The sequence below is a fragment of the Hyaena hyaena genome, unplaced genomic scaffold (assembly GCF_003009895.1).
Source record: "Hyaena hyaena isolate Hyena2069 unplaced genomic scaffold, ASM300989v1 scaffold_964, whole genome shotgun sequence".
NCBI lineage: Eukaryota > Metazoa > Chordata > Mammalia > Carnivora > Hyaenidae > Hyaena > Hyaena hyaena.
In genome coordinates, this window is record NW_024081597.1 from 485,273 (window position 1) to 513,084 (window position 27,812).

At 51.7% G+C, this 27,812-nt stretch overlaps 1 protein-coding gene across 6 annotated transcripts; it reads right to left on the reverse strand.

The window, feature by feature from the left end:
• Positions 1–1,950: 1,950 nt before the first annotated feature.
• On the reverse strand, positions 1,951–26,045 carry HPS1 (HPS1 biogenesis of lysosomal organelles complex 3 subunit 1). Of its 6 annotated transcripts, none has more exons than XM_039221211.1 (20): positions 25,991–26,045; positions 24,449–24,565; positions 22,551–22,667; positions 18,126–18,263; positions 17,767–17,909; positions 17,254–17,362; positions 14,922–15,082; positions 14,340–14,442; positions 13,657–13,758; positions 13,475–13,544; positions 11,534–11,589; positions 9,953–10,120; positions 9,678–9,857; positions 8,579–8,640; positions 7,906–8,040; positions 7,758–7,823; positions 6,508–6,652; positions 4,331–4,444; positions 3,061–3,143; positions 1,951–2,593 (listed from the first exon to the last, which is right to left on the reverse strand). In XM_039221211.1, the coding sequence occupies exons 3-20, from the start codon at positions 22,665–22,667 to the stop codon at positions 2,431–2,433; spliced, it is 2,115 nt and encodes a 704-aa protein (XP_039077142.1). In that variant the 5' UTR covers positions 24,449–24,565; positions 25,991–26,045; the 3' UTR covers positions 1,951–2,430. The 6 variants fall into 6 exon arrangements, with proteins under 6 accessions (XP_039077142.1, XP_039077143.1, XP_039077141.1 ...); XM_039221212.1 differs by having other exon boundaries at positions 24,449–24,556; positions 25,991–26,007; XM_039221210.1 differs by lacking the exon at positions 25,991–26,045 and adding an exon at positions 25,777–25,926 and having other exon boundaries at positions 24,374–24,565.
• Positions 26,046–27,812: the final 1,767 nt, after the last annotated feature.

The window sequence follows — 27,812 nt, forward strand, 5'->3', positions numbered from 1 at the left end:
GAGGAGGAGCTGCAGTCCAGCTGCTGCACTTGGCTTTGGGCCATGACTCCGCAGAGAACACGCAGCCTGCAGAGTCCACACAGGGAAGTCTCCAGAGGTCACCCGTTCACCGGGCTGAAGTCAGGCCACCTCCAGAACATAGAGCAGCCACTGCATCAGTAAATCTAGAGCCCCCGTGCGCTAGGTGCTGTGCTGACCACAGTCCCCAGCCTCTCACAGAAACCCCAGAACCCCCATTTTATGGACCAGGGCCAGTGAGGCTCGGAGAAGGAACGGGGAGGTCATGCAGGGAGTGTGCTGGTGGGGCCCCCTCCTGGGCAGTGTCCTGCTTCTCATTAAGAGGATTTTCTGGGGAGCAAGTCCCGAGGAGAGGGTCAGACTTCTCTAGCGTCCTAGCCTTCCGCCTGCCGGATGGTGAGGGGCTCTGCACCCACCACAGGCCCAGGCAACCCCGCAGGGTCTCCCTGACCCCCAGACAGCTGCGTGTTCCCTCCCAGACACTTGAGCACCCTGCGCTCAACAGGCTGCCTCAGAAGCTTGTGAGGGACGAGGGTTTGCCTTTTTCTTTTTAAAGGCCTGGACTTCCCTCTTCTGTCTTTTGGCACCTTTCCCATTTCCCCAGAATCCTTAAGGATTAAAGATCACATCTGCACCCTTTCTTGCTATCCTTGGGCCTGCCTTGAATTAGGAGCTCCTTTGTTCTCTGCCCATTAGCTAGCAGGCCATTGCTCTTGTAGGAAGAAAGCACCCTAGGAGTGGAGCTAGGACATCTGTCAGGATTCTAGAAACCCGCTATTAGAAATGCATCTTAAAATTGGGAGAATATGTGGAGAAGGCGCGTGTGAGTAGGAGAGCTTTCTGTGGAACCTTCTACTTGTGACTGAGATACCCTGACATGCCAGGTTTACACTGAGTGTGAATCTCCACTGAAATCTGATGCAGGATGTCCACCCCACTGTGACAATATCGAAAAATTCAGGGGACTGGTTAAACTAGATGTGTCATATTATGTAGCTGCCCAAAATTAAGGAAAAGTATCAGGTGACAAAAGTGGGTACCCTAAACAGCAGTGGGCTTCTAGACTTCGTTTTTCCCTTTGTGCTCTTCTGAGTTTTCCACAATCGAGGTCTGACATTTCCATTCCTTAAGTCAAGATATCAAAAAGGAATGCAGTCCCAGTCACCTCAGGTGACAATGTCCCTCACTGCCACCTTCTGAGGATGTTAGTGTGAGGTGTCGTTCTAGCTCTTTCAGTACCTCTGTTCTCCCACCAGGCCTCCGCCTCCACCAGCTATTCCCTTAACAGAGAAGAACGGTCTTCTCTGAATGAATCTGGCTCAAGACTGGAGACACGGTCAGTGTGTCATGTACAGGGCCTGGGTGCTTCTGGCATGGCACTTCTCTCGTCCCCGCAGCAGACGCTCCCCAGTCCCAGTTCCCCGGGCCATCTCTTGTTCTTGTGTGTGTCCTGGGCTGGGGGCTTCCAGGTTAGAGGAGAGGGGCTGTGCCCCTCGGGCCATGGTTCTCCACCCGGGGCACACAGGGGTCAGCTGGGATGTTTTTATTTATTTTTTATTTTTTTTATTGTTTTATTTATTTCTGAGAGAGAGAGAGAGAGAGAGAGAGAGTGTGAGCAGGGGAGGGTCAGAAAGAGAGGGAGATACAGAATCTGAAACAGGCTCCAGGCTCTGAGCCTGCAGTTAGCACAGAGCCCGACGCGGGGCTCGAACCCACGAACCGTGAGATCATGACCTGAGCCGAAGTGAGACGCTTAACCGACTGAGCCACCCAGGTGCCACAGCTGGGATGTTTTTAAAAACCTATGCCTGGGATCCACGGGCCCAAGTGGTGCAAATCTCTGAGCGGGGCCTGGGCAAGAGTTGAGACGGAGCAGGATGCGAAGGGGCCAGGACGCCTGGGCAACAAGGACAGCCCGGGAGCCCAGGCATATTTGGCTTGAACCGCCACCACCAGCATTTATTGAGCACCCGCTGCGTGTCCCGCAGCCCTCACAGCTGCCCTGAGAGGCAGGGGCTGTTGGTGGAGGAAACCTGCCCAGGGCTGCAGGGAGGAAGGGGCAGTGGGAATGGCAGCCAGGCTGAGGCGGCACCTTTCATGTGGGGAAGGAAACGACTTCCTGAGGAAGCTCTTTATCCATTCCGACAGTATGAGGGGGCGTCTTCAGACACCCGTAGGCACTGGGGACTTCCTGTCTCCTGGGGGTAGACAGTTCTAACCTCGCAGCCACTACTGTTTTAAGGAGACCAAGGGACCCTCTCTGTCCTCTCTCCTCCTCCAGAGACGATGATTTGGGGGTTTGTTACCCTGGAGGGGAGAGGGATTTAAGAGACTCCGGGGACTGTCCTAGGTGAGTGCTATGCGAGGGGACCGGGTGCACACACAGACTGCACCAGAGCGCTGCGGCCTGGCCTAGAGCAAGGGGACGCGGGAGGTCTCCCACAGGCGCCGGGCCAGCTCGCCGGCCTGCTGCACCAGCACGTCTGTGGGGATGACCGACAGGTGGAGGGCCAGCAGCTCGTGGCACTTGACCGCCTCAGCGGGATGGCCCTTGCTATAGTAGCGCAGGAGCTTCCTGGAAGAAGAAGGGGGACAGGACTCAGGAACGAGGCTGCGGCAGCCCCCTTGCCCAGCACAGGCACTGTCACCCCATGAGGCCCCAGCACCTGGCCGGCAGAGCCTTCCCGCTCCCCGCTGACCTAACTGCAGGAGGATCAGCCCCCACCACAGGCTCCACCCCCTAGGGTTCCTAATCCCGTGCAGGGCTGCTGATGGCAGTGCCCAGGCTAAGGGATGCCACAGAGCCAGCGGGGGAGCCCGTGGGCCCCAGCACAGATGCTGGCAAATGCTGCCAGGAGTGTGGCAACCGGAAGAGGGGCAGAAACCTGGGTGTGCTTCACGCCCACCCCTCGCACTGAACACGGGGCTGGGCAGGAAGGAGCTTCTTGGGGGGCATTCCTGAAGGAGGAGCTGCTCCTCTGGGGAGGAGTGGCACTTATCTGGGCACCCACTGTTCCCAACAGTCTTGTGAACTGGGGTCACCTGTAGTAGTCTCCTCCCAGCACGCCGACGGAGGCCGAGTCATCCGAGAGGACGGGCACTTCTATTATCTGGAGTTTGTACCCCTGAGGAGGAGGAAGAAGGTGAATGGGGAGGAGCCCTGTTTGCTGAGTGCTTGCTGTTTGGACCTCCTTTTGCCTCATTTTCTACCCGCTGGGCAGCCACTGTGTATGGGTCGTGGTCACGGGGTTCCTCCCGATGCTCAGTGTGGGGCCCATCCTGTGGGTGAAGTGCACTCGGCATATTAAGCAGCTGCCCAAGAGGGCACAGGTGCAGGCAGGCAGCCCCCGCAGCCAGCTCTGCACACACACCCCCGCCCCCAGTTCTACTTCAGTCTGTCACTCTGTCAGCCACACACACAAAGCCCTGTCTCTCCTCAAAACTCAGGTAAAGGTCATCCTGGGCATGGAGTGCAAAGAGGAGCCTGCAGGTCAGGAGAGCTGAGTCTGGGCTCTGGCTTCATCATTTATGATCCTGGCTCTGGCCATGGAGTTTGATCTCCAGGCACCAGTGTCTCTATCTGTAAAATGGGGCCAGTGATACCCACCCCCAACCATGGGCCAGGCTGGGAGGACGTGAGGTTGCCAGAACAGTGGTGAGGGATCCAGTAAGCACCCTGCACTCCAGAAAGTGCTGGCCATCGCTCTCAGGCCTAAAGGAATGACCCTGAGAGAGCTGGAACACAAAACAGAGAAACAGGGAAGAGAGAAGAGGGAAAGAGAGAGAGACAACAAGCTTCCATGTCCTGTGCTTACACTGTAGAAACAGTGAGTCTAGAGAAATATGGGACCAGGAGGCCATACTGTCATCTCCACATTGGGCAGGTTGCTTCACTGCTTTGAGCCTCAGTTTATCTGCCTCCACCTTGGGAATGACAGTGTGCCATGCTTCGTTAAGTGTGGTTGTCAGCATGGAAGCACACCTGTGTGGCCCTTCTCAAGGGGACGCATCCATTTGGCCACATGTTACCTGGACTCTGCCATGCATGACAGCCTGAGATTTTCAGACAGCTGGTGGAGGGCTCACAAAGCACACATGAAAATGAGACCTCTGAGATCTGGGTCCCAAAGGCTGTGCTTACCTCTCAGTCTCACTAGGGACGAAAATTGATGAAGAGACAAGACGGACTGAACAGAGAGCAAAAGAAGAGTATCAGAGTCAGCAGAGAGGAGAGCATTTCAGGATGGCCCTGAATGGAGCCTGGCCACACCCCCCAGGACTGCCCGGCCTCCCCAGGCCTGGCCACACTCACCATCTCGTTCTCGAACCACAGGAAGTAGGAGCAGCAGAAATCTCCCTCTCGGAAGAGCAGCGTGGTGTAGCCTTTCTGCAGGTATCTGCGTGCCAGGCGGATCAGAGACCAGACCTAGGGAGACAGGGAGAGTGTTCGAAGCTGCCTTTGGCCTGTGGGGCCAGGCCCCTCCTGACAGTAGGGCCAGGGCTCACTCAGGCCTTGGCCTCTGGAAGAAAAGCACTCAGAGAAGGAGCTCCAGGTAGGCCAGGGGCTGCTCCTGCTCCCCCTTTTCCTTAGTGTCCAGGCATGGCCTGAGTCAGAGCGGGAGCTCAAAAATAAATCATGGATGGATGGATGGATGGATGGATGAATGGACCAGAACGGATTACCCCTCCAGGTACTGTGACAATAAAACATACATAAAAACACTTGAGGTAAGTTTATACAGAAGCCATAGAGTAGTAAACTGATCATTCACCCCCCAAAATTGCCGAAGGGCACTGTCCAGGCCACCCACTCACCCGGTCCCCTCCAGGGCCCGCATCTCTAGCATAGGTTCTGTGCCAGGAAGGTGCTGGTGAATTGTTGGAACACATTGAGTGTCCTGAGTCAGGCATGTCCTCTGTTTCAGGAGTGAAGGCCCAACTAGGACTCATCAAGGGGCTCAACAGAAATACAGTGATCGGGTGACAACGTGAGTTACATCCCGTGGGCGATATTCTCATTCAAGGACTTCCTATGCTTCCTGTGAACTGCCTGAGGGAGGGCAGCAGGATGGCCTGGTTTCCCCATTTCCCAGGGCTGGAAAAGGCCTGCCGAGCTCTCTCACCAAAATGCTTAGCGGAAGGCACACATGATTCACTGCAAGCCTGACCACAGCATAGTGTCTAACTACATCTGCAAACAAATACATGGATATCCTGTATTTTTCAGGAAAGCAATTTGACAACATGTATCTATAACCTTAAAAACATTCCTCTCATTTGCCTTAGTAATTCCATTTCTGGGAATCCATGTTGAGAAAAGAATCAGAGATGAGGACAAAGATGGATGCACGAAGGTGTGTACTGCAGAATTATTTATGACCGCGAGGGCCTGGAAACAATCTAAATGTTCATCGTTGGGGAAATGGCTAATGAAATTATGTTACATTCACATGATGGACTATTGTGGACTTGTTAAAAATCATGTTTATAAAGAATTAATGACATGAGGAAATGCATCAGATAGAAAGCCAAGTGAACATGTGGGTAAACACACTGTATATATGGAATATGCAATTACAACCAAGGACAACGAGCTGCGCAGAAAAACAATGGAAAGAAATGCAGCAAGAGAACTCCAACAACTTCCGGAAAGATGGGTGAAGAGGATGGTTCTGGAAAACACTCAATGAATTCTGTCCTTTGTGCCACGTACTGTGCTAAGCATTCAACATGCAGCACTTCACGCATCTGTAATCTCTGCAACTCCAGGACGTCAGTGGTTATCACTAGCCTCCTTTATGGATGAGGAAACAGAACCTCAGACTAAGTAATACCCCGGGCCACACAGCCAGGGAAAGGCAGAGCCGGCACAGGCCTTCTGTCGCCTGTCGTCCTCTTTATTTTAACCATCCGCATATACTTTATTGAGACAACTTTGTCTAACATGTTTACATACTATGCTACACACTATATATATAGTATATAAATATATCTATACCAGTTTGCTATGAAACAGTTAAAAAGAATGAACACAATAACCCCTAGGGAATGTTTCTTTAGTACAAACCACCTGCTGTTAAATCTGGTCTCCAAATTGACTGACCTTGTGTCTCTTTCTCCCCTGTGAGTTAATTCAACAAACACTTACTGGGATTTATTTAAGCCAAGCACAATGTTAGGTCCTGGCCGTTTTGCCCTTTGAACCCACTGCCCAGATGTGCTTATGCAGCGTATTAGAACGCACCCAGGGAGGTGCCCACGTGGCCCCGAGTGCCAGGGCCCTAGAGTGATGAAGACCAGCCACCAGCCTTAGGAAGCCACAGCAGCCGGGGACAAATGCTGACAGAAGAGTAGAGGGAGGGTTAAGGCGGGTTGTTCTCAGGGCCTCACAGGAGCCCCAAGAGTGGGGCATCAGTCCTTCCTGAGCAGGGGGCAGGCCGCACATCTCGTCTCACAGGGGTGAAGAGTGCCGGGGCCGCACATGCTTACCTTGGTTCGGATGAAGGCGGCCAGCGGCCCCCGGCCCAGCTCCGATGAAGTCCTTTTACTGCTGCTGAGGGAAGGGGCCACCATCTGGCCGGTCGTGCGGTCCACATAGATGAAATGCACCAAGCCTGGGAAGTCTTCTAGGTAGGTGAAGGTCAGAGTTAAGGTGCTCGTAAAGCCAGGGACCAGGGAAGGCGCCACTCTGTCCTCCACCTAGGCTACTAGCAAGGCTAAGCAGAGGAGTCAGGAGACCAGGCCCACCAAGCCCACCTCTCCCCACAGGTTGCCCTGTCAGCCAACGCCCGAGCGTCCCTGTTTTCCTGGATCTCTTTACCTCTGAGTCCCCCAATGCTGAGAAATTCTAGGATGCAAGTTAACATGGATCCCTTGATACTAGCACACTTAATGCAGGGAATTCTGGGCTAAGAGCAATAGGGCAGGTTCACTATTTTATCATTTTCATGAGGGATGAGCTTAAATCCTGCACACGGTGAGGCTGGTGTGGGAGCAGAGCTGCCTAGCGAATGAAGGAGCCTAGCTGACTGTGCAACCCGCACAGCTTGGCATGGTTTTGTTCCACTCCACGCATCACCTTGTGAAGCTGGAAGGTTCCCACTGGATAGGGGAGCAGCCAACACGGCAGGCTGCTGGCTGGCGGCTACAGAGGGCCTCTGTCATCCCTTTCACCCGCATACCGCAGGCAAGAGTCTTGGGAGATTGAAGGCCTAATACTTTAGAGATCTTAATATACGAAAAGCTGCTTTATATAAAGTTCCAGGGAAAATTAGTAGTTGATAAAACTAGTGTTCCAGAATAAAAGGGTCAAAGAGGTCTTGCACATGGTTTTTTAAACAAGGATAAATATATTTGGTGCAGGCCTCCTCAGAGCCTTCATGTCCCACTGTGTACTGTGACTTCTAAGGCAGACGTGGCTTCTCACACCTCCCTGAGCCCAGGACCCCTGCCCCTCCTGGAACACCCGCTACCACTTCGCGGGCTGGACAACATCGACATAAACACCCTCCACATCTTTTAGGAAGTAACAACTGTGGGACTGCAAGGATTTGTGAAATTTCAGCCTTGGAGCGTTCCTACAGACAAGACACCCACAACAGCATCTATTATTTTTCTTCGGAGAAGCTGAGGTGGTGGAATGTATATGCTCCTTCTAGAAAGCCCGCAGTCCTTCAGAGTGGCGGGTGGCGGGGCCGGGCAGACGTGAGGGGCTTCCTGGGGCTCGGGCACCAGGATATGACACCATGGTGACGTTCCTCCTGCTCTTCACCAGCAGAAAGTCCTTCCAGTCCGTCAGCTTCTCTCTGCCGAGGAAGCAGGGAGGCAGGGTGTGGGGTGGGGCCCCAGCTCCCACTCTGGCGACCCAGGCGCCACGCCCGCACTTACTGCATGAGTGTCTGGACCTGGTCCTGCAGCTGCCGGGGCAGATGCGGGCCTCCCCGGTCTGGAGCTGACGTCAGGAAGCTGAGACGGTAGATGGCGCAAAGCTGCCGTTTCACCTTGCCACACGCCTGAAGCAGCCTGGGCGCGGGGAGAGGAGAGCATGACAGCGCGAAGGGACCTGGAGGGTGGGCTGTTCACAGGTGCGCCAAGGACACACACCCAGGACCGCCCTTCATCCCAGGAGTCGCCCCTCTCCTGACCGGCGACAGACACAGCTGCTGAAGGACACCTTTGTCCTCAGAGAGACAGGGGCGGCTCCCTGGTTTCCCCCAGTGTGGTGCCTGCCTGTGTACTTGGATTGAAGCTCCTAGAATCTCTTCCCCCACCTCCCCCTACCCCCAGTTTATCTTATCAAGAAACGAGGGAAGTGTGCCCTTCAGTGCTGAGCCGGGCATGAAGCTGAGCCTCCTGTCCCTTGTGACCGGCTCTCGCCTCCACCCGTGGCTCCTCTGCTTCCCAGCCTCCCCCAGCGTCCAGGACTAGACTCCACTGTCCTGGGGCCCCCTCAGGGGGCCCTCATACACCCCTTCCTGAGCATCCTCTCCCTCTTGGCCTGGAGGAAACCGCCCCTCTCTGTCCAAATGACTCCCCCCATCTCTCAGAGGCCCCCACTCACTCCCAGGACGATCCGGGGTCGCTCCTGGAGAAGGCCTTGCTCTTGAACTCCAGCCAGGTGCTCTGAAGGACAGAGGACAGATGGGCTTCCTGATGATGTTCCCACAGTGTGGTCCAGGGGAGACCCTTGTGATGTTGGGCTCGGAGGGGGACTCATGCTTCCTGACAACCCTGATATTTAGGCTCAGTGCACATCTGCCTTCATACAGAGCTGGCTCTCCAGCAGCCCCCCCCACCCCAGCTCTCTGCACCCCATATACGCCATTCTATTCACTCAGCGGGCACTTCTTTCAAGAGCAGTATCTGTGTGGCAGGCACTGGGCTCACTGTCTAGCTGGTACAGACATGTAAAGTAATCTGTCAGAGTGCCAGGTGACTGCCCCAAAGAGGAGCAGCCACAGGGCAGGCGCTGAGGTGGCGCACTCCTTAAAGGGGGACTGCGCATTCTAACCCAGCACTGAGATGGCCCGCAGCACGGTGAGATGCCGGGCGGACTCCTCAGAGTGGAACCGGGTCTGTCTGGGCCTGGGCTCCACTCCCTTGCTCGGCCTCCTCAGATCCTTCTTCTCATTTTCAGACCCATGTGCACTGCAGCCACAGCACATCTCAGGTCCTCAGACAGATCCAAGTACCACCAGCTGCGTCCCCTGGGTGGTCCCCCCTCCTGATTCTTCTAGGCTTCCGGTGGTGTAGCCTGTGCTGTTGCTACTGCTTAGCGTTGCTAGGCCTCATCTCCGACCTGGGCTCTCAGCCCCTGGGGGACGGGTAGGCTGTGTCCTGCATTTCTGTGTGAGCTGCCACCCTGGGAGGGGTGCCCGGGGCAGGTGGCCGGCCCTCACGGCGTCCTAAGGCCAGGCTCTGGTCCCACCAGCTGAGTAATCTCAGTTTCCTCTACGTCACGGGAATTAGAATTTGCGTTCTGCCAAACTCACGTGAAAATGCACTGAAAGTGCTGCTGTAAGCTTCTGTTGTCATTTCATACTGGGGGAGACGAGGGTCGCACGCCTACGGTGGGGCACGGCTCCCAGGTGGGACCTACAGGCTCCTGGAGGCCCTGCCTTCTCTCCCAGAGACTGGCATGTCTGGCCATCGGCTCTCACCTGAATCTCTTGCCCCCCGCGATTCTTGACAAACTTGTCCATCCTCTGGCGCAGGTCCCCCATGAGGGGGTGGGACCGCAGGGTGCTCCCGGCCTCCTGTCCCTCCTTCAGCCTCTTCTCCAGGAGGGAAAACCCATCCAGCAGCTGGTACAGGACCAGGGCCAGGGGGGTGCTGGGGCACTGGGGGAAGGAGCACAGGGCAGGATGAGTGGGGCAGCCTGTGGGGAGGGCGCCCAGGCCAAGGCGTTGCCGAGGCAGGTGGGGGTTGCTCATGCCTTGGTCAGGAGCACCATGTTGATGCCCGGCCACAGGGGCAGGCAGTACATGGTGTGGGGCACCATGGGGCAGTAGCTCTCCTTCACGCCGGCATCCAGGAAAATCCTTCTGGGGCTGGAAGGGACTGGGGAGTGAGGGACCAGGGTCTGGAGGCTGTCTTCAGCGATCTGTGGAGAAGAAGAGCTCTCAGCGGTAGGGTTGCTGCCCGGCCTCTGCCTACGTCCCCACCCAGGGCTGCCCATTCGCTGCTCTCCCAGTGAACCACGGGGTAATGATGTCAGCACCAGGAAATCCAGTCCTTAAAAGTTCTGGCGCTCTGTTACAGTGGTCCCAGCAGCTCCAGGACCACTGCTGTCTGCCTCCCTGTTTCTTCTGAGCCTTCCTGCCCAGAGGCAGGACTGGAGCGCAAGCAGGGGCTGTGGGCAACAGGATCCGGGACAGGTGGTAAAAGAGAGGCTGAAAAGGCAGGCAAAACGGGGTGGGGGAGCTCCCTCTCAAGCCTTCACTCTGACAAAGGCATTTCAATACCGCTGTCATTCTACCCACCCTCAGAGCCTCTGTCGGCCAGTACCATGGAGGAAACTGAGGCATGGACAGGCTAAATGAGCAAGACTCCAGCCTTACTAACTGAGCAAGAAAGCCTTTAGTGGGAAAAAGCAGAACCCTGAGGAGATCACCAGAGACGCCACAAGACGTTCTCGGTCAGGACGGCACTGAGGGCTCAGTCGTAACAGCAAATAACTAGAAACAACACACTAGCTGTTCTGGGGCTCTGCTAAATATGCAGCACAGATGTGTGATGGACTGCTGTTGTTTTTTTAAGTTTATTTATTTATCTGGAGAGAGACAGACAGAATGGGGGAGGGGCAGAGAAAGAGAAGGGGGGAGAGAGAATCCCAAGGAGGCTCTGCACTGTCAGCACAGAGCCCGACATGGGGCTCGAGCTCACAAACCGTGAGATCACGACCTGAGCTGAAGTCAGACGCTTAACTGACTGAGCCACCCAGACACCCCGGCATGTGATGGACTCTTAAACAATCCTTGAAAACCAGTGCCGCATAAATGGAAAAACGCTTAAGGAAAAAAGTGTAATGAAGGCCATTAGGATTCAGATTTGGTAAGTGAAAAAAAAATACATGCAGCGTGTAAGTACACATACAAACATACATGCATATACATAAAATCACAGGGAAGACTAGAAGGAAACACCTCAAAATCTTAATGGTAGTTAATATCTGGGGGAAGGATTCAGAGTATTTTTATTCCTTTTCCATACTTTTGTATTTCCCAATTTTTCTACAATGAATATATTTACTATCTAATTTTTAAAAAGTATTACAATTCAAGATGGACTTTCACTCCCAACAAACGTGAGGACGGTGGGATTTCTCAGGAGCTGAGGTCACCCTTTGCCCAGCGCCTGTCTGGCCCCTGGCTCTGGGAGGAGCTCTGTCCCCCGCACTGCTCAGCCAGGAGGTGACAGGAGGCAGGCCGGCCCTGTGGGAGTTGCCGGGAGGAGAACCTGAGTCCCCGGTGCTCCATGGAGCCTCCCCCCACCCGCTGCTCCAGGAGAAACTCACCTGGATCTGGGGCTCATCGGTGGGTGGGGTGCCTCCATCCAGCCACACAGTGCTGCCTATAGGACACAGATAATAACATAACATGAGTAACATGAAAATGTGAATGATGGCCCAACAGCATGTGAGGAGGGGAAGATCGGGTGGAGTACCTAGCAGGGTCAAGAGCACTTAGTATGAACACTTAGTATGGACCCCAAGCCAGAAGTGCAGGGTGAACTCTGCAGTCCAGGACTAAAGCAGTTGGGGAAGAGAAAGCTCACCCCAGGGCCGGCTGTTGAGTCCAAGCTCCTGAGGATGGACCTGGCAATTGTTCCTCAGCAACCCCCGCTCCCAACGTGGTCCCCTTAATCCCCTCCTCCAATCCACCCTCTGGCCTCCTTCAGGTCTCTATCACAGTGCCTCCCCACTAGGAGGTGGCAGTCACGTTGCCCCAGTTATTCAATCAGCAAACTCGGAGCACCTACTACGTGCAGGGAAATGGGCTGGATTTCCTTTGCTAGTCTAGCTCACAGGAACTTACTGAACTCCCTACCTATCTGAAATATTACGTGTTTGTAATAATGCCGTTCTCCCTTATACTTCATTCCAAATAACAATCATCTATAATCGAGTTTCTCTAGGGAAGCCTGTTATAGTTTTTCGAACACCTGATTTACAAATGAGTGAGTGCAACTCCAGCCATTTGTAAGTGGTGAGTTCCAAGCACTTTGAAATGGCATTATTTACAGCTCTGAGGCATAAAAGCTAACCACTGAGAAAGAGGCCAGGAGGAGGGCTGTGATGAATGAGGGAAGGGAGCAGCAAGAAGAGAGGAGCTTCCGTGGTCGCCCCAGAGCAGTGTTTCTCAATGTGCTCTGGGCTCCTGGATTGCTCAGAGAGCTGAGGAAGCTACGGACCCTCAGAAATGCACAAGCTTGCAGGAGCTGATGCCCGATCTCTGGGGTCCCCGGCTCCTCGGCTCCCCGGCTCCCATCCAAGGACTTAAAGTTACAAATATCTAATCCACTAGTTTTCAACTGTGGCTGCACATGAGACCTTGGAAAAGTCCTGATGCCCAGGCCATGTCTCAGACCAATTCGGTCAGAATGTCTGCACCAGCAGGCTTTACAGATCCCGAGGTGAGCCCACTGTGCGGTGGGGCTGAGAACCACTGCTCTGCCCTGAATCTGTGCAGGGTGCTGGTTCCCACTCTGAGGCTCATTGGGGGAAACTTCTAGAAGTATTCACACCTAGGGCCCAGCCCATGGACTATATAGCTTAGCTGGTCTGGCTGAAGCTGCCTGCATGACTCTAATGTGCAGCCAGGGTTGAAAACTGGTGGCTTACGGGTACCACACAGTAAATTCCTTTCGAAACTCAGTCCCTGAGAAGTTTCTTCTCCTGAAACCCTGGCTTTTTTTCTATCAGATGAACCATATGATCCTTCCTTTTACCCAAGAAATTCACAGATAAATATGAGCTCATTCAGAGGAACTACAATAGTATGGATTTTGGCTTATCTGTTTTTTCTAAGCAATGTTGTTTCGTGTTTTTTTTTTTTCTGTTAGCAACATTTTGAATATTTTTTATTTTTTTATTGTTTACCCACCCACATACTCTGGGAAAAAAGTTAAGGTACAGAAACTGAATGTTTGTAATTTAAATCATCGAACTTGAAATCAAAGGACTATTAATTTTAGTTATTTACTAATTGATTACAAAAAAACAAAAGGCAGAGAATAAACCTCATGGGAGATGAATTTTTAAATGAAATCAACTTGCCACAAAAAGCTTTAGGGATCATTTAAAGGGCCGTCCTTGAATTCAGGCCAGAGCCAGCGCGGTGGACAGAGCAGGACGCGCAGGCAGCAGGGAGGGGCTCCAGGAATCTCTGCATTTGCCCCTTCGCCCTCACAAGGTGATGCCTGTGGGCCCCTCTTCCTCCTCCTCCCCAGGCCTCACCTGAGCTCTGCTCTCCAGGGGAAGGGGCCGGTGTGAAGTACTCCTCAGGGAGGGAGAAGCTGTCGGTGTCCTGGGGGATGGGAGGGGAAAAGGGTGTCTTGGGCTGAGGGCTGGGAGAGCCTCCCCCAGGGGGCTCAACCCCGGCCCCTCTCCCCTCCACAGGGTGGGTGCACCGCACACACGGTTGCCGTGGAACTCCTCCTGGTGGGCGCTGGGGAACCAGGGCTGCAGGCCTGCTGCACAGGGATGTTCTGGCTGCTCCGGGGCCTCCGTGGACAAGGCTGCTGTGGACAAGGCAAGGAAGCCTTAGTTAGAGCACCTAACTCTCCGCGCTCCTCCCCCATGGAGCCCAGCAGCACCTCAGGGCACAGCCCTCCAGCCCTGTGCATCCCCCACAAGGCAGCCGTGGATGTGCTCACTTTCCACAGAGGTTTCAATTCTAGGTGGGCTGATCTGTCTCCAGGACCACAGAAATTCCAGAAACCCCAACACACTGGCAATCAAACCACCACCAGGGTCACCACAGAGGATAATGGGGATGGCGGCAGCCGAGGGTGCTGGCTAGCACTTACCAAGCACCCCAGGCACTGCTGGGCAATAGGTAAACTGTCCCTTTACTCCTCCAAACCCTGTCCCATTGCACAGATGAGGGAATGAATCAAGGCTTAGAGCGGCAAGTACTCCAACAATCTGCACTTTTCACAGACTAAACGGCATTCTAGAGTTTCCATTACATCTGAAAGCAGCAGGAAGTCAAGCCCAACCCCAGGCCCAGTACTGTGACACCGAACCAGAGCCTCCCCAGGTCGCCTGCCCAGCCTGCTCTAGGCGGGGGTTGGAGCTGCCCAGAGAGCTGGGCCAAGACCTGAGGGTCGTCATCCTCCGCCGTGCTCTCACTGGGGTAGAGGTCCTGAACCAGAAGAATGAGGGCGAGGAGGTTGGCTGGCCGCAGGGAGCTGGCACTGGGGCTGCAGAGACAACAGGCAGCTGTCAGCACGTGCCTGGGCCCGCAGGGAGCAGTGCAGACAGGCAGGTTTAGGGCATCGGAGCGTGGTTCCTGACCTCAAGGAGTTTATGAACACGTAAGCTGACCGCATCCTTCTTGGAGAAAGGCAGCAAGGTACAAATAAAATTAACCAATTCATTCATTTTAAAAATAAAACTTGGTTGTGTTAAAGAAGAACTACCAACAAGATATCAGCAGGGACCAGTGACGGCATGTCAGGAAGTTCTGAAATTCTGATTCAGAGACGGTGTTCCAGGAAAACACAATTCGGAGAAGGGAATGAGCTGAGAAGGGTCACAAACTGAAGAACCCAAGGAGGCTTCATGGAAGAGGTGGGTCTCGAAGGTCTTCTTGGCTGGGGAGGTGGTGCTTTTCAGGTAGAGGGAATATGGGGCAAGGGGGCAGGCCTCTGGGTTAGTGCCCACGGGGACCAGGGCTCACCTGGAGTAGAAAGCCAGCAGCTTGCAGTGCACGAGCAGGAAGGCATGCAGGGCCTCCTCGCCGGCCCTCTCGGGGCTGGAGTTGACAGCCTGGATGACGTGCCGCTCCAGGGCCTCGATGCACAGCTCACAGAGATGGGGGTGAATCAGCCGCTCCACAGCCTGGCCACAGGTGGGCAGGGAAAGGAAACCACGTCACCGGCCACTCTCTCCTGCTCCAGGCTCCGGCTGGTGGGTACATTCGCTCAGTCCATGCTGCGTGTGTGCTCTGGGCCAGGCACTTGGGAACAGGGAGACTCACACCAGCACGGTCCCTGCCTTCCTGGGGTTTATGGTCTGGTCACTAGACTCCAGTGGATGAGACAGATACTATGCAACGGCACAGACAAGATTAATGCCAATTCTAGTAAGTGTAGTGTAGGAGACACATGGTACTGAACAGCAGAGACCTACCGGGTAGGGTATTCAAAGAAAATGTCTCTGCGGAAGGGACCTTTAAACTGGTATCTAAAGAACAAGAAATCCTATCAGAGAGAGTGGAGGGGGAGAATGCTACAAGCTGAGAAGAGCGTATGCAAAGGCCCTGAGGTGGGCAGAGAGTTTGGAACAGTGCTGTCCAACCAATATATAAGGCAAGTCCTATGCATAATTTACTATTTGCTAGTAATCTACATTAAAAAACTAAAAACAGGTGTAATTAACATTAGTAAGTTATTATACCGTTTTAACATATAAAAAAGCAATATTAATGGAGCATTTGACACTCTTTTTTTGTACTAAGTCATCAAAATCCAGTCTATATTCTACATGTAGAGCAGAACTCAATTTGGACTAGCTATGTTTCAAATGTTCAACAGCCAAATGTAGCTAATGACTGCTAGACAGCAGGAAATGTCAAGCAGTCTTGAAATGGAAAGAAGTCCCAGGGATCAGTCCCCAGTGAGCAAGACCAGGGAGGCACGAGATGAGGCTGGGGTGACATCCATGGAGGCAGATCCTGCTGGGCCTGGTAGGTTCAGGAAGGACTTTGGATTTTATCTTAAATGCATTAGGCTGGCTCCTACAACCAGCTCTTCCTGAGGTGACCGTGCCATCCTTCGTGCCACGCTGGATTCTGGTGGGAAACCCAGTATGGCACATCCAGAATGCTTTGTTAAATATTCAGGTATATGTGTCCGGCTCATTTCCTCTCAAGGGCAGGGACTGTGTCTTTATTCATCTCTATTCCTAGGGCCTGGCACACCTCTTAGCATACAGTGGGTCCTATACATTTATCAGAAGAGTAAGCGGGGCGTGAAAATGAACCCTTCAGATCTATTTTCCAGTTCACTAATTCTCTTTCTAGTTATGTCTCATCTACTACTTAACCCATCCCTTGAGGGTTTTATTTTAATAATTATGTTTTCATTTCTAAAATATCTGTATGGGCTCTCTTCTAGCTTTTATGTCTTTAAATATTTCACAGTTATTTTATATTCTGTACCTAACAATACCAAGATATCAAGCTCCTTGGGATCTAAATCTACAGGTGATTGATTTTCCTCTCACTCGTGGTGGCTCATTGCTTTGTGCATCTGACTGTTAATTGTGAGCTCATATACATTCACTCTTAACCTGTCCTCTAAAGTAGTGATTTTCAAAGGGCAATTCCTGGACCAGCATAATCAGCGTCCCTGGTGAACCTGTCAGAAATGCAAATTCTAGAACCTCCACCCCACCCCCCATGAGAAAAGTGAGGCCCAGTAACCCCTATCTCTCAAGCTCTCTAGAGGATTCGGATGAGCACTGGAGTGTGAGAACCGCCACTCTGGAGAGAATTGTGTTTGTCTCTGCACAGAGTCTACTGGCAGTGATCCCCTGAGCTCCTCAGGTCCGGGCTTGACCAGAGACCCTAAGGCTCAGCCCCCCATGCTGCTGGCCTAAGTTAGACTTCCGGTCGTGGTATTATTGCCATCTGCACTCAGGCAGTCTTGCCCCTACTGCTACTTAGTTTTCACTGCTTTCCACTCCAGTTTCAGCTCAGTAGAAATTTTTGGGGTGAGGGGATGGTCAGAGTTGAGGGGACCCCCAGAATTTCCACAACTTACTGTGAGCCCAGAACGACATCAAGTCCATTGTATCTAGGATCTCACGGTTTTATGGCAGGAAACCCCATCAGAGTGTCCAACCCACCAGGTGGCCACAAAGAGTAACTTTCTAAATGCACGAGGTTGAGGGTCTGCCTATGACCTCACTCATGACGGGGATGTGTGTGTCAAAACGTGGCCCGAGAGCTACGCAGCCCTCTGACCTGACACTCCTGGGGCCTGAGGACTCCCGTGCCCAGTAGTCACCTCCACAGCAAAGCACTGCTCCTGCTCCCGCAGGCGGCCGTAGGTCCGCAGCAGGCTCTGGAAGTGCTGCCACACTTGCATGCGCCGCTCAACGTCTGGGGGCCGCAGCCTGGGGGCAGAGCAGAAAAGACCGTGAGAATGCTGCTCGTCCCCACCTTCGACCAAAAGAGCACAGTCCTAGATTACGGTCAGGGCTGGGCGAGCTCACGCGATGTGAACACTAAGTGGGAGGGCCCTCCAAGCACAGAAGGGCCGAGTCCAGGCTGTGTCTGAGCCGCGGAGTGGGATGGGCAAGGAACCAGGAGCCAGGCGCCCGAGCAAATCACTTTACTTCTCAGCTTCCTTCATACACAGACATATGACATGAAGCCAGCCTGAGAGACGTGGGAAGGTACCGGGAAGGAGCCAGGGGCAGAGTGTAAATGGCCAGTTTCACAGAGGCTGGACACACCCTGCAAAGCCTAGAGAGGGAGCTTAGCAAAGGATCTAGAGGGGACCACCACGAGGACTCACTCCTTTCGGATGAGCTGGCCATCCACAGTGACCAGCCCGAAGTGCACCTCAAACAGGTACTTGAGCACACACAGCTTCTGCCGCAGGTCGCCCTCGCTTTCCGTGTGGTCTCCGTTGATGGCAAAGAACAGGCATTCTCCAAACTGTAGGCAGAGGGGGCTGATGTCAGTCAGCCCCAGGGGACCCCTCCCTTGTCCTGATCCCTGAGGACAGTGAGGGTAGGCTTAGGTTCCAGGGGATTTCAATAAGGCGCAGTTTCTGCCTTCTAAAGGAGTCTAAAGTTCAAGATCAGGGAGAGGCATGTGGAGAGCCCACAGAACTGAGGGAAGAGGAACATGGGCCCCAGGCTACACACTCACCAGGTGAAGGACATACAGGTAGCTGCCATTTTCCGTCGAGAAGCAGGTGTATGTATCTGAGAGCTTCTCCAGCATCGTCATGGAGGAGATGATCACTGGGGCCAGCAGGGTGCTAAGCTGGTCCTCCAGGGCGGGAAGCTGCATGAGGGGAAGGAAGTCACACTGCTCAGAGTGCCTGACTGTGGGGACAGAGGCACAGACAAGACCCAGGCCTTGTAGCCTGGCCTCTGCTGTTCAGGCTCTGAATCTAGAAGGAAACACTAAGGAATTAGGCCACATCTCCACAGTGGAATGTTTGGGGCATTTAATGGGAGAACTGACCGACTCTAAGGAAGCTCTCCACATGTCCCAAAGTCCTTGCTTTCTGCTGGCAGTAAGTCTACATTGGGGAACGTATCCTAAGGAAAGTGATCAGGAATGGGGCAAAGATACACACACAAAGATGTTCACTACAGGGTCATTTACAGCAGTGAACACTATAAAAAACGTAAATGCCTCATAGCTGGGAAACAGTTAAATAAATGACAGACCGTCTAAATGATGGAAGAATATACAGCTCCGTAAAATACTGGAGTGTTTCAATGACGTGGAAAATTCCTCTGATACGATGTTATGTTAAAATAAAAAAGTGAACAGTCTATACTTTAAAATGCATAGAAAAAACAAAGTACTGAGAAAATATTAAGGCAACGCTGTTGAAGTTGTTTCTTCTAGCAGAGAGAGTATGAGTGGTTTGCCCCCTTTTTATGCTTCCAGACTTTCCCTATTTCTACTACAAGCCAACCTTTACTTCTACAAGGTCCTTCTTCAACCATTCTCTCTGCCCGGCAAAGAAGGAACAGAACAAATAAACAAAACTGAAGAGAAACTGGACAAGTTTGGTGACAATCTGCAACTACAACTGGCATAAAGCTGGCAGAATGGTCACCACTCAAACCGTCCACACTGGCATGACAAGAAGGGAGAAGAGCTGACCTTCCCCACGCTGATCTCCAGAGACCTGCCTGAATCACGGAGAAAGCCAAGTCCCAACTGTGAGCTTGCCAGAAAAATCTGCAAGGAGAGGAGTAAGACCTTGCCTTGAAAAGAAAAACAGGCAACCGGCCAGGGGCAAAGTACGGCACTGGCAACAGGGCCAAGACGCAGGACAGCGGTGGGTATTTTCTCCCAACTTTCTCAGCGTTCGGGAACTGAGCCGTGTTCAGGGGCTGCGGGAGTCTGTTAATCAGGCTTTAGCAGTGGTTCCTGCCCGTCACTTGGGCCCCAGCTCAGATGGCCCCTCTCCTGACCAGCTCAGGCCACCCTGCCCCATCGCTCCCTACCTCTCACTGTTTAACTTCTTCAGCCCATTTATCATTACCTGCACTCATGAGCTTATCTGCCACCCGGCTCACTGTCTAAACTCCCTCTCGTGGCCCGAAGTTCCATGAGAGCAGGACCATGTTGCTACGCTCACGGCTTCGCCCCTGGAGGCTGGAGCAGAGTAGGTTCTCAATTAATATTTGTTGAATGACTATCCCTCCACATAGGCAAATGTTTGTTAAATTATTCACATGCCACAATCTTCCTGGACTGTTATCAACAAATTACATTAATAGAAAGTCACTTAAAGATCCAGATTGTGTATACAGCCAACTCATTCTTAGAGCAGCAGCTTTTTCTGCAGGTGTAGCAAAGCAAGACTTTTTTTTTTTTTTTTTGGTTGGGGAAGATGAAAATATTTGGCTAGGCACAGTGTAAAGGAATTACTATTACTTGGAATTATAAAGTGGTACATTATTTTTGAATGGCTTCTGAATCAATGTTTCTTTTTATAGGAAATTATCCTAAGGAAATAATGAGATGTGGGATCAAATTCAGGCATAAATGTTCCCTACAGCAATAGCTTCAACAAACTAGAAGCCATATATATGTCCAGGATGGGGAAAATGGTTAAATAAATGATACATTTATTTATACACTAGAATATAATGCTTCCATTAAGATTTATGCTTTTGAGACTATTTAACAAAAAAGAATAATGGTTTAGATATAATGGCAAATGGAAAAAAACAGGAAACAAAACTGTAAATGTGGTATGATCCCAACTACATATAAAAGATAAAGACCCAAAGGAAATACATAGAAGAGCTAATAGCTCTGGTGCTAGAATTATGGATCATTTAAAAACGATTTCTCTGTATTTCCAAATTTCCTACAACTAATTCATGTTATTTATAGAATCAGGAAAAAATATGTGTTGTATACATAAAAAATAAAACTTCAAAGACAATTTTTTCTTCACATTTGTCATTTAGGAACTGAAAAATCAGGATTTTGTTCCTTTCCAAGGTTTTTAATAAAGAGGAAGATAAACACCAGCAGATAATTTGCTTCTTTTGTTTATTTTATGTATTCATTCATCTCTATACTGTGTGCCTTTATGTCAATATTATGGCAGGTTCTGGAAATATAGAGGTCTACTGATGGTTTGCTTCTTAAATTAACCTGAAATAGTATTATAGAACTAAAACATATAAAAAGTCTTTAAAAAAAACTGTATGTATTGACTGCTAAAAATAAAAGAGCCTAACAAATAAGACTTGCTTTTTAGCTTAAATAAAACCACTGAAACGACATGATCTCTGATATCTTTATTCTTAAAGACCCTGACAAGAGTATCGGTGATGTTGAAGTGGATTAACCTGATAAGGCGGAACTGCTTAGTGGGCGGTTAAGCCCAGCAGAGCAAGGAGGGGGCTGGCCAGCCACCAGCCAGTGCTGCTGCAGAAATGCAAGAACACTCTCTACTGCTTCCCCTGCAAGGATTTTTTAATACGAAATTCACCTGGAAAAAACTTTCAAGATAAATTACCCCTTTAAAACACAGAGTAGAGATTATACTGAAAATGAGAACTATCTCCAAGCTGTAATATTTCAGTGTTGCCCTGGACATCCATATGCAAAACAATAAACTTTAATCCATACTTGACATCATATCCAAAAATTCAAAATGGATCATCAGACCTAACATGAAGCCTAAAACGATACAACTTCCAGAAGAAAATAGAGAGACAACTCTGAGATCTTGGGTTGGGCAAAGATTGCTTAGATATGACACCAAAAACATGATCCCTAAAGGCAAAAAATGGATATGCTGAAGTTGTCAATATGAACACTTCCGGTTGTTGCAAAATATGGGTTAGTGGACGCAAAGACAACACACAGAGTGGAAGAAAATACTTCCAAAACCTAAACCTAATACAGGATTTGCATCCAAAGCATTTAATACTCTCAAAACTCAGAATAAGAAATAACCTACCCAAGAAAAAGATGGGCAAAATTGGAACCGATTACAGATGGCAAATAAACACATGAAGTGATGTCAAAATTATCAGTCAGTAGGACGTGAAAATTAACAGACAAGGAGATTCCAATGGATACCTACTAGAATGGCTCAAATGAAACAGAGTGACCACCGCCAAGTGTTAGAAGTGTCAGTGAGGATACGGAGGAAGTGGAGCTCTCAGACATGAGTAGTGGACTATGAAATGATACAACCCCTGTGGAAAAGTTTGGTAGTTTCTCAGAAAGTTTAATATATACCTACACGATCTAGCCATTGTGCCCTAGGTATTTACCCTTGAAAAGTGAAAGGCCATGTCCATACAAAGACCTGCATGTGAATGTCCACAGCTGCTTTATTTATAAGAGTCAAAACTGGACACAGTCACCATCCATAGGTACATGGGTATACAAACTGGCGCGCTGAGACGACAGACTACCTCCTGCTCAGCAACGACAAGGAATAAACTAGTGATAGATACAACATGGATGAATCTCCATATTATGCTGAGAGAAGCCAGATCGAAACCAAACCCAACCCCGAGAATATACTGCCTGATTTCATTTATATAAAAGCCTATAAAATACAAACGCATTTACTGTGACAGGAAGCACACTGGTGGTTGCCCAGGTTGGGGGAGATGAGGGAGGGGTCACGGACTTTTGAGATGGCGAGTATGTTTATTTTATTGATTGTGACAGAATCACAAGTGTGTGTGTATCTCAAACTGCACACTTTGTACACTATGCCAATTATACCTTAATATAGTTGTTTAAAAAATTGATGTGTTGAACTTATGCCAAACTTTTTAGGTAGAGAAAGTGAGGACACCAAATTCCTGTGTTGTGTGATTAAAATTCTACCTCCTCTTTCTCTTGCTCTCATGTAGCCCATTGCGTCCCGATGGAGTAGGGGTGAGGTCACTAACTCGAGAGCATCAAGAGGCCAGCCCCTGAGGATGAGTGCTGGGTGTGCAGGATGCTGGACCCCCCGCACCACCCTGTTAGTTCCTCAGGCGGGGCTGGGAGTGGGTGGTCAGGTTCGCCCGCCTCCTCCGTTCTGTGCTGTTCCCTCCCCTCCCCCTCCTGCCTTGTACTCACCTCTTCTCCCTCATTCTCCAGCTGCCTGAACTTCAGCCTCAGACTCTCTTCAAATTCCTCATCCATCCAGTAAAAGAGGACCTCTGCACCTTCTGTGGCCACCAAAACACACTTCATCTGCCAGGGAGAAGCAAGGTCAGGGTCACCTCCCAGCTCCTTCATCCACAAGCTCAGCCTGAGTAACGAAGAGGGTCGCAATCCCAGCAGATACCTACTGAGCCAGCACAACTACGGGGGCCTTCCTGGCATTATTTCGTCAGACCCTCACCACAGCCTGATGAGGTAGGCATCTTGAGTTATTCCCATTTTTGACAGCAGGACGTAGCACCGCTTGGCGTGGCAGAGCACTGGGATTTAAATCCAGCCTAAGGCTGGGGCTCTTGCTTCTGTGTTTTCCAGCCCCTCAGACCAGAACGTCAGACTTACCACGGGCCTACCTGCACCAAACGTAAGCAAGGACCCAGCTCTTGACCTGACATAGAACCGACTGTACAGGAGAGGAAGGCAGAATCATGGCTCATGGCAGACAGTCAGTGCCCGGTCTAGAATGCAGGGAGGCTAATGCACCTCCCTTCAGGCAATTCAGAAATACCCCGAGGCAAACACCCTTCCAGAAGACAAGCTTCAAAGACCTCGAGGGGTGGACTCAGCATTACATCATTTTACTAACAAGTTGTTTCTGCTCTAAGTAGAAACAGAGGCTGCCTAACCTTGTCCATTGTTCATTCTCACAGCTGCGTGGCTGCCGCTTCCTCAGCCTCATGCCCCATCACCTCTGGCTCTTCCAAAACGCCTTCCCCACCACCCACAAACGCACCCTCTGTGCTGCACGTTTTAATGCCTGATTAGACAAAATGTGTTTCATTATTCATCAACGAGGAAATCCTTACTCCAGAGCTTCCCATATCGTGCCTTTCATTCCTGGGGCGCAGCAAGACATGCATCCTCTCAACACTTGGGGCAGCCTGACCGCGCCTGGTGAGGCCAGGGCTCTCAGGCCAGCTGCCGGCAGCTGAGAAAACCCCAGGCAGGGGCCTAGCATCTTCTCCTGTGCCTCAGCGCGCCACATGGACGTGATCGCGCTATCCGCGCACTAAGATGGGACAGTGACTAGGGGACTCTGCTCTACCTGCCCCATGAGTGAATGTCCAATTTCCACAGGATCGTAGCATCCCAAGATCTGGGACTTCGTCACACTCTTCAGGACCCCCTGCGTGCCCTGTTTGGCACTTACTGAATTCCTCCCACATCTCCAGTCACTTTATCAACTCAACTCAGAGCACCTGGCTCCACCACAGTGCCAAGCAGTGCAGCTATTCCCATGGACCCGCTAAACGCAAGACAGAGACGGGTAGGGTAACTGAATATGAAGTAAAGGTTGCTGGTGGGTCTGGAAGAGGCTGTTCTGGGATGCCCAGGCGAGGGTGACAAAGCCAGGGGCTCAAGGGGCCAGTTGATGGGAAGGGAGTGTGTGTGCTGGGCAATGGTGGATTATACAATGTGCGGCCGGGAGCAGAGAGCCCCCTGTAGGCTGGGAAGGGAGTGGGGAGTGACACACTGGTCACAGATGGGTGAGGTTAAGGGGATGGGGGTCGGTTGTGCTGGGGTGGGGTAACAAGGGTCTGCTCCTTGGTGGAGGCCAGGACAGGAAGGGGCTGACTCAAGAGATGGAGCCTGGAGTCACAGGCCTTGATGATGCAGGGGAGGATGGAGGAGACAGGCTAAGGTGACATCAGGAGGAAGAACTGAAGCAGGGGGTGGGGAGGGCCGAGTTCTGCAGAACCAGGGGAAGCTCAGTCCACTGCCTGCCTCATGCTACGTACCTCCCACGGCCCCAAGCAGCCCTGGAGTGGGTGCCACCTGCCTCCACCTGCCCCGGGGCGGCCAGGATCATCTACCTTGGCGAGGAGCACAGCAGAGCCTCAACAGCCAGGGATGCAGAAAGGGCTGCAGTAGACAGACCCGGTGACCGGCTCATGGAGAGCAGTAGCACAGCGTCTCGGGTCCTGTAAATGCTTAAAACAGAGAGGTCATGAGGGCAAGCAGAGCCTTTTATCTGACTGCTGCCCATTTGTGGAAGGACAGGCTGGTGGAGGTCTCTCTCTAGCCCTTCGGCAGTGGGCTCAGGAGGTGCCGGTGCCCTGTCTCCCGCCCACCCCACCCTCCCACAATGGGGAACACGAACTGGCCAGCACAGTCCTCCAGACACAGCAGATGCCCACAACATTAATTCCCACCTACTGTTTCCTTCCAGGCATCCTCATTTCACCGTGGGTCACTCAGAGCCATGGTGTGGTCTGCAAACCTGCCCTGAGCAGCCCCAAGGGGCTTGCCAGGAGTCACTAGACACAGAACAGGCCGTCCCAGGCCCACAGGGAAGCAGTTCCAGAAGGGAGGTGATAACCGGGGAGGATGAAGTAAACCAAAGCAAAAGGCACCAGAGCCTGGGTTCTAGTTTTGGCTCGGCCAAGGCACTTAACCCTCTCTGAGCCTCAAACTCCTGCTGTGAAACAGAAACCCCTGCTCTACTTCCCTACACGGTTATAGGGAAAAGACAGAATCACCAGGCAGGAATCCCCTGGTAAACTCCTACATGGACGGGGGCTTATTTACTATTCTTATTTCCCAGCTTCCCTTTGACAAATAACAGGGTGAACTAAACTGGCTCCAGAATCAGTCACATTTTGATAAAAGGCAGGGACAATATAAAGCTGTGACCGAATTAGGAAACCAAACATGTAAAGTAAATAAGAAGCAAGAAAGGGTTTTTAAGGGCTCAGCATCTTTTGCAACATAAGTGAGGCTTGCTACATCACCGGCATGACTGGCCTTAATGACATATTCCCAGAAAAATGGAACTGCTTTTCCGTGGACTTTAGGTTCTCCCTTTTTATTCCAAAGGCTGTTGGAAAGAGAACCTCATCGGTGTCATTTTGTCATTTCCCCGTTCTGCCCTCTATCCTGCCTTAAAGAGGCAACACAGGACACACTGAAGCGCCAGACGGCGCGGGGCCAACCTGGGGAAAACCCTTCGCCCCCATTTTCTCTACCTTCCCCAGCAAACCACCCCTAACGCCACCGTGCCTGGACCCGCTCTGCTCCGTCTGGGCCCCCCGCGCCTTGCCCCTGCGGGCTGGAGGGCCCAGGAGAGACGGCAGTCTTCCTGTCTGCCCCGCACTCCACACTTTATGCAGCACCCCCAAGCCCCCGCGAAGCTCACAGCTACCCTGGGAAGAAGGCCCGGCTTGGGGGTCCTGCCCCACTCCGTGGCTGCAGAAACTTAGCACAAACGGAGAAGCTGAAGGGCCACGGCCAGAAGGGCGGGGCCGGTGCGGCCAGGGTGGGGCCCGCTCCCACTTCCGGGACGGCGGCGCTGAGGGCCTCGGAGGAAGTCCCGCCGCCCGCGGAGGGGCCCGGAGGGCGGCGCTCAGGCCACGTACCGGCAAGCAGCCTTTGTCCGCCAGGCCGTCCGGGCCCACGGGCGCGCTTCCGGGTGCGGCCACGTGACCTCCCGCGCGACAGCCCCGCCTGGGGAGTGGCTGGAAGCGGGGGCGGGCTCTCGGGACTTCAAGCCTGTCCCTGCCCAGCGTCTCCTGTGCCCGCGGGCCAGTTCGTACCGCCTGGCGTTCCGGCTAGCCTGCCCGGACGCCTGCTGTGCCACAGCCACGTTCCTCTTGCGGTCGAGGAGCGCCGAAGCCTGCAGAGTTGGGGGGGCGTCGCCTGCAGCGGTCAGGGGCACTGGGCTTGCCCTTCGGTTTACTTGAGCTCAAAGGATACCCCGCCGTGTCATTAGGAACAGGTGTATTTTAGCCCCGTTTCACGCAGGACGAAAGCGAGGCCCAGAAGGAAGAAATAACTTGCAGAGGGGCGGAGTTAGGATCAGAACCTAAGTCTCCTGGCTCCCGCGAGCCCCTTCCCACCCTCTGGATTTAGCTGTCTTCCGTGACTGTTTCCCGTCGTCCTGGGGAGTTGACACACCTTGCAGAAGGGCCTGGTTGTCCCCAAAGTGCCAACCCTGAAACTTATAAAGGTTCTCAATCTATTTGGGGTTGGGGTGCACATTAGGGGCTTTGTTCAGAACCAGTGTTTTCAAGATTTTCTTAAGATTGTGTAATTAGAAGGACTGAAGTGTGGGGTTGCTGATGAAGATCATGGAAGGGAATCAGTCCCCTCCGAAGTCACCCCTCAGTGCCCTGGGGCTGCCTGGACGCTTTGGGTGCAGCCCAGCAGGGGATGAGTTGTGGGGACTGGCAGTCTGGCAGATTTGCATACACCCTGGGGAAAGGCAGGGGCCAGGAATTAATGCTCTCACCACCTGCAGACAAAGCGAGCCTCACTACCTTTCCCCCCTCCCCTTGCTCCCACCAACCCGCTCACCTTAGGACCCCAACCTTCCACGCACATACCCACCGCAGGCATCGCTCTCTGCAGTCCACTGTTGAGATCCCTATGGCTGCGCGCTCTTCATCCTGCTATTTTCACTCCCCTTGTTTCTCTCCTGTGTTAGATTCTTCATAAGCATGAATTTCAGTGGTTGAGTAAATTCCATCAAATGGATATGCTATTATTCACTCTAACTGCTAGTAGTTTCCATTTCCCACCAGCAATGCATGAGGGTACCAATTGTACCCATCTGCAACAACACTTGTTATTGTCTGTTTTTATTTAGCCATCCTAGGGGATGTGAAGTGATATCTCCTAATTTGATATTTGTTTTCCTAATGAGTAATGATGTTCAGCATCTGTTCATGTGCTTTTTGGCCATTTGTATATCTTCTTTCAAGAAATGTCTATTCACTTCCTTCGCCCATTTTAAAATTAATTGTTCTTTTATTATCAAGTTGTAAGAGTTCTTTATACATTCTGAATACAAGCCCCTTAGTAGATATATGATTTACAAAATAAAATTTTCCCCATTATGTGGTTTGGGTTTTTTGGTTTTGTTTTGTTTTCTTAATGGTATCACTTCTGGCACAAATGCTTTCAATTCCGATTTAATCCAGTATACCCATTTGTAATTCTCTCTAGGCTTTTGTGTTAACATAGGTTTTATTTCACTTAGGTGAATATTTAGGAGTAGGATGGCTAGGCTGTATGGTAAGTATCTGTATGGTATGGACTGTATGGTAAAATGCAGGCACCATTTTAAATCCCCTTGACAACGCTGAGAGTTTTCCCTGCTTTGTAGTCAGTCTTCTTAGCACTTGATATTGTCCTTTATAACTTTAGTTATTGTAGTAGATATGTTATAATATCCCATTG